This window comes from Rhagoletis pomonella, unplaced genomic scaffold, assembly GCF_013731165.1.
Source record: "Rhagoletis pomonella isolate Grant_MI unplaced genomic scaffold, Rhpom_1.0 Rhpom_scaffold_01225, whole genome shotgun sequence".
In the NCBI taxonomy this organism is placed as follows: domain Eukaryota; kingdom Metazoa; phylum Arthropoda; class Insecta; order Diptera; family Tephritidae; genus Rhagoletis; species Rhagoletis pomonella.
Window position 1 is genome coordinate 4,201 of NW_023459779.1, and position 5,577 is coordinate 9,777.

Consider the following 5,577-nt stretch of genomic DNA (forward strand, 5'->3'; position numbering starts at 1 on the left):
TGTTGAGAATTCGCCCACACACCCTAATACTAATTAGCTTTGCGGTATTTAAGCGCAATTCTCTTTGTGAACATATTCTTTGTACATAAGCAGGTTTGTCTATACATCTGTACATATGCACTCATTTCCATACATAAGCTTTTCTATGTACATACTTACATACATACTTATGCGCACAGTTTGTTAAACAGTTATGAATTTGTACTAAATTGGAATTACAGAAAATAAAGTCATTCTTTTTGAAACGTCATTGCGATCACGCGTTTTTATTAAGTTCTGCGTTAACATTTTGGTGCCTCCTGTGAGGACAGAAGATTGAAAGTAACTTTTATATTCTGATGGCAGAATTAAACTTACGTGCATCGGCAATAAATGCCATTAAACGTATATACGATCGAGTTCGTACAATACAGCCGGGCTCATTTGATGAATTTCAACTTGAGCAGGAATTAAAGTCTGCAACAACACATTTCTCCCGCTTCACGGCCAACCATGATCAGTTGGTGGGTAGTGCGAAGCCCAGCGAGTTAGACGCACACGCGACACTATGGGAAGAGGTAGAGGATGTGTACAACTCCACATGCACCATCCTGAATCGCGAACTCAGGGGTGTAAAACGAATTCCACCTGCTGGAACGCAACCACGAGAATTTGAGGTTAAGTTAGAGCCGCTCGCAATTCCCATATTTGACGGAACTATGCAAAACTGGCTAGCCTTTAAAGATGCGTTTGAAATGCTCGTACACAAGACGGATTACCCGGAGGCATATAAATTAGGAAAATTGCGACAAGCAGTAAGTGCGAGTGCGGTGCCTCTTGTTGGAAGCGTGTACTCTGGGGGATATGCAGAATTGTGGACGGCGCTAAAGGAGCGGTTTGACAATAGAAAACGGTTAGCTGAAACTCATGTGTCCCGTTTACTCAATATCAAGCCAACGTCGGAGGACACATCACAGGCAATATTGCTCATCGTTGACACCGTCCACGAATCTATGCGAGCGTTACGTGTTATGGGACTCCCGGTTGCCACATGGGATGCTGTGGTCGTGCCAATAGTTGCTGCGAAGCTTTCAATTGCAACTCAGCGTGAATGGAGTATGAGTTGTTCACCAACCGACATCCCAAGCCTAGATGAGTTACTAAAGTTTCTGGGACAGCGAGCTCACAGTCTCAGTACAGCAGTTGTCATGTGGAACAAAGGGGCCGATGTGTCGTCTCGTAGTCAACAACGTGCCAGCGGACCATCACGTGCAGTAAAGGCGCACGTCGCAGCTGCAGATGAGGGCAAATGTGTATACTGCCAGGGAGCACACCGAATAACAAAGTGTGCACGATTTCTGGCAATGAAATGCGAACAACGTATTGATGCAGTGAAGGCTGCAAAGCTTTGCTTCAACTGTCTTAAGCTGGGTCATTCAGCAAGGCAGTGCACCTCTGGAGATTGTCGCCACTGCAGTCGTAAGCACAACTCGCTACTTTGTCGCGCAAGTTCATCACCCAACACAGCATCAGAGGACACGGTTTCCTCAGTTCCTCAAGAGAGCTCGACTACAACAGTGCCCAAGAAGTCGGAACCCTGACTAGAAACTTCGTCAGTCACTTGTCTTGCCAATACAAGTCGTACAGTTTTATTGGCAACTGCGCGGGTACACGCCTACGGTGACCCAACAACCCGGTGTTTAGCTCGGGTGCTTTGTGACCCGGGCTCACAGGTCAGTTTTATCACACATAGACTAGCTAATTCGTTGTCTTTACGTAGGAGCAAATGCGATGTTCCTGTGGAGGGAATAGGTGCACATACTCACGCTCGTACACGGGGCTGCGTGTCGCTTACATTGAAATCACTTCATTCCAACTTTGAATTGACGCTCGCTGCGCTTGTCATCCAGTCAATTACTACGGCCATCCCAACAGTGCACATTGACATGACACAGTGGCAGCATTTAGCAAGCTTGGAGCTCGCCGATCCACAATTCGGGACTCCGGGCAATATCGATATTTTGATTGGTGCTGATGTATGGGGTCAAGTTGTTGGAGGTGACGTTAAATTAGGCGGTCTTCAAGAGCCACATGCGCAACGCACACGTTTCGGTTGGGTTGTCTTTGGTCCAGCATCAGCAGAGCAAACGTCAGCACTGCCCTCTCTTGCATTCAGCGCACAGCTGCGAGGCGAGGACATACAGTTGGAGGAGCTCGTACGCAATTTTTGGCAGCTAGAGGAAGTGCCTTCACAAGACGGTGGTGGAGACGATGAATGCGAACGACACTTTTCAGCAACTCACTCTCGCACTGCGGACGGTCGCTATGTTGTTCACATAGCATTTCGCCCTGGCGCCCCACCTCTTGGTGACTCATACGCACACGCTTTGAGGCAGTTCCACCTACTAGAACGGCGACTGGCTGCAAACAGTGTACTCAAGAGCAAGTATATTGCTTTTATGCGGGAGTACGAAAACCTGGGCCATATGGAGCGCGTTGGTCCACTGGACGACAAGGAACCGAGCTATTATATCCCACACCACGCGGTTACGGAAAAATTCCGCGTCGTATTCAATGCCTCTGCGCGGACAACAAACGGTATCTCATTGAACGACGTCCAGTTAGTAGGAGAAACAATCCAGGAACCGCTCATCAATATTATCTTTCGCTTCCGCCGCTTTCGCATCGCATTGTCGGCAGATATTGAGAAGATGTACCGACAAGTGCTAGTAACTCCTCAGCACAGGAACTTCCAACGCATCATTTGGAGGGAATCGACAAGTAATGACATCGCTGTGTACCGCTTAAAAACCGTCACTTATGGCATGGCGTGCAGTCCATATAATGCGGTTCGCGCACTGAATCAATGCGCATACGACAATTATAAGGTGATACCAGACAAGCAACAAGCAATTGCAGCTCGTGACGCAGTCTTGACATCCTTTTATGTCGACGATTTTCTGACTAGTTGTGACTCAGAACCCAAGGCAATAGAACTCGCTAGGAACGTGCATGCGGTTCTTTCTGCTGGACAGTTTAATCTACGACAATGGAACTCGAATAGTGGTGAGGTATTGACGCATTTGGTAGACAATGATCCTTCTTTTGCAGAGTTAGTCATTGAACCTTCCACTGCTGCCGTGCTTGGGTTGAGATGGGATCCCACAGCGGATGAAATTTTCTTTAAGGTGAACCCTACGCAGGGTTCCACCAATCTGACGAAACGAAGGGTTCTGAGTGAGGTCGCACGGCTTTTTGATCCAACAGGCATGTTAGCACCAGTTGTGGTTACCGGAAAGACTTTTATACAAAAGCTGTGGGCGGCTGGTTTAGCCTGGGATGCACCGCTACCAGACTCACTTCGCGAAATGTGGATTGCATTTTACGGTGACCTTGACGTCATCAACCGCATTCGTGTTCCACGATGGCTAGGGATGGCTGAAGGTGGGTCGACTACATTACTCGGATTTTGCGACACCAGTCCTCTAGCATACGCAGCGGTTATATATATACGAACTATGAATGGCGAAGGGCATCCAATTGTATCACTTGTGACAGCTCGTACTAAGGTGGCTCCACTCAAGGGGGCAACGATTCCTCGCTTAGAGCTTTGTGCAGCACATTTGCTCGCTGTGACGCTCAACAATGTACGTATTGCTTTACGGTTAACAGATAACCCTTATATTTTATGGTCAGATTCGCGGATTGTGTTGTGCTGGTTACACAAGCCACCTACTACTCTCAAGCCGTTCATTTCCAACCGCGTACGACAAATCCAAGAGCTAACATCGCCAGACTGTTGGCATTATGTTAGGTCGGCTCAAAATCCTGCCGACTGTGCCAGCAGAGGTATTCGAGCGTCCGAACTTGTGGAGCATAAATTGTGGTGGCGAGGTCCGAAATGGCTGACAGATGTCCAGGTGCCCACTTCAGTAGAAGTCGATCTAACTAATGAGGAGCTTAACATTGTGCAAGGTGAACATAGGGTTTCATCTCTAGTTACAACAAAAATGTATTCGCCAGTTGTCACCACTCGTCGTCGAGACGGACAGACAATTTCTTTGAATGATCGGTTCAGTTCCATTTTAAAGCTCCAACGCACAGTTGCAGTTATTCTTCGCTGGCTTCCCGGCCGCCAAAACTTGCGAAGCTCAATCGTTAGCCCTGCAGAAATGGATTTTGCCCTTAACAGGCTTATTCGTAACGAGCAGTTATATTCCTTCGCTGCAGATATCGCCCAACTTCAGAAGGGGTTGTGCGTACCCTCCACCAGCAAGCTGGTATCATTGAACCCCTACATAGACGAAAATGGAATTTTGCGGGTTAGAGGTCGCATCGGGCAAGCTGACCTGCCAGAAGATCGGCGCTTCCCGATGATCCTACCAAAACACGCCGGACTAGTAATCTTGATTATACGGCATGCACATCATACCACGCTACATGGAGGCCCGCAACTTGTTCTTCAAACACTTCGCACAAGGTATTGGATACTTAACGGTAGGCAAGCAGTTAGAAGCTATATACAAAAGTGCGTCACTTGTCGGCGACATCGAGGCGTGACCCTAACTCAGCAGATGGCATCGCTACCGAAACAACGAATAAACGCTGCAAGGCCATTTGCATCATCCGGCGTCGATTATTGCGGCCCATTCACAGTACGAGTTGGTGCAAAACGATCCCGCACCACAGTTAAGACATACTTGGCGATCTTCATTTGCATGGTAACGAAGGCTGTACATATTGAAGTCGTCGATGATCTCTCATCACAAGCGTTTCTGGACGCGTTTACAAGATTTGTCAGCAGACGGGGGCCATGCCGGGAACTTTTCAGTGATAACGGCACTGCGTTCATTGGTGCCAATCGCCTACTACAGGAAGATCTGGTTGCATGGCAAAACAGAGGCAACCAGCAGTCTTTAGCAAATATGGGCACACACTGGCACTTTATCGCGCCTAGCGCTCCCCATCAAGGTGGACTCTGGGAGGCTGCCGTAAATTCCGCCAAATATCATTTGGTACGCTTGGTTGGAGCACAAGCGGTATGGCATAGCCAGCTTCAAACATTGGCGGCACGGATTGAGGCGTGCTTGAATTCCCGACCGATTACACCGTTATATGACGATCCCAGCGATAAATTGGCACTGACCCCTGGGGACTTTCTTGTGGGTGCCCCATTGGTTACAGTTCCTGAAGCCGACGTCACTTCAGTATCGCCTAATCGTATTAAGCACTGGCTCTGGGTGCGCCAACTACACCAACAATTTTGGACACGGTGGAGTGAGGAATATTTATCCACACTACAAATACGCAACAAATGGCAGAAGCGGCCGGCCGATGCGAAAATAGGCGATATCGTCCTCGTAAGGCACGAAAATTTGCCTCCAACGCATTGGCGCTTAGGCCGAATTACGGCAGTACATCCGGGCAGTGATGGGTTAACCCGCAACGTCACTCTTCAGACAGCGAATGGAACGATTACCCGGGCAGTTCAGAAACTGTGCCGGCTCATCGACGACGATAATTTCGAGTCCAGTGCCTCGACCGGGCAGGATGTTGAGAATTCGCCCACACACCCTAATACTAATTAGCTTTGCGGTA

General features: G+C 48.4%; 1 protein-coding gene across 1 annotated transcript; it reads left to right on the forward strand.

Moving 5' to 3' along the window:
- Positions 1-338: 338 nt before the first annotated feature.
- On the forward strand, positions 339-1,580 carry LOC118752082. The gene has a single exon (XM_036486933.1). It carries the CDS (start codon positions 339-341, stop codon positions 1,578-1,580), a length of 1,242 nt encoding a protein of 413 aa, XP_036342826.1.
- The last annotated feature ends 3,997 nt before the right edge of the window (positions 1,581-5,577 follow it).

Coding starts and splice junctions, on each gene's coding strand:
- LOC118752082 (XM_036486933.1), top strand. CDS start 339: ATGGCAGAATTAAACTTACGTGCATCGGCAATAAATGCCATTAAACGT.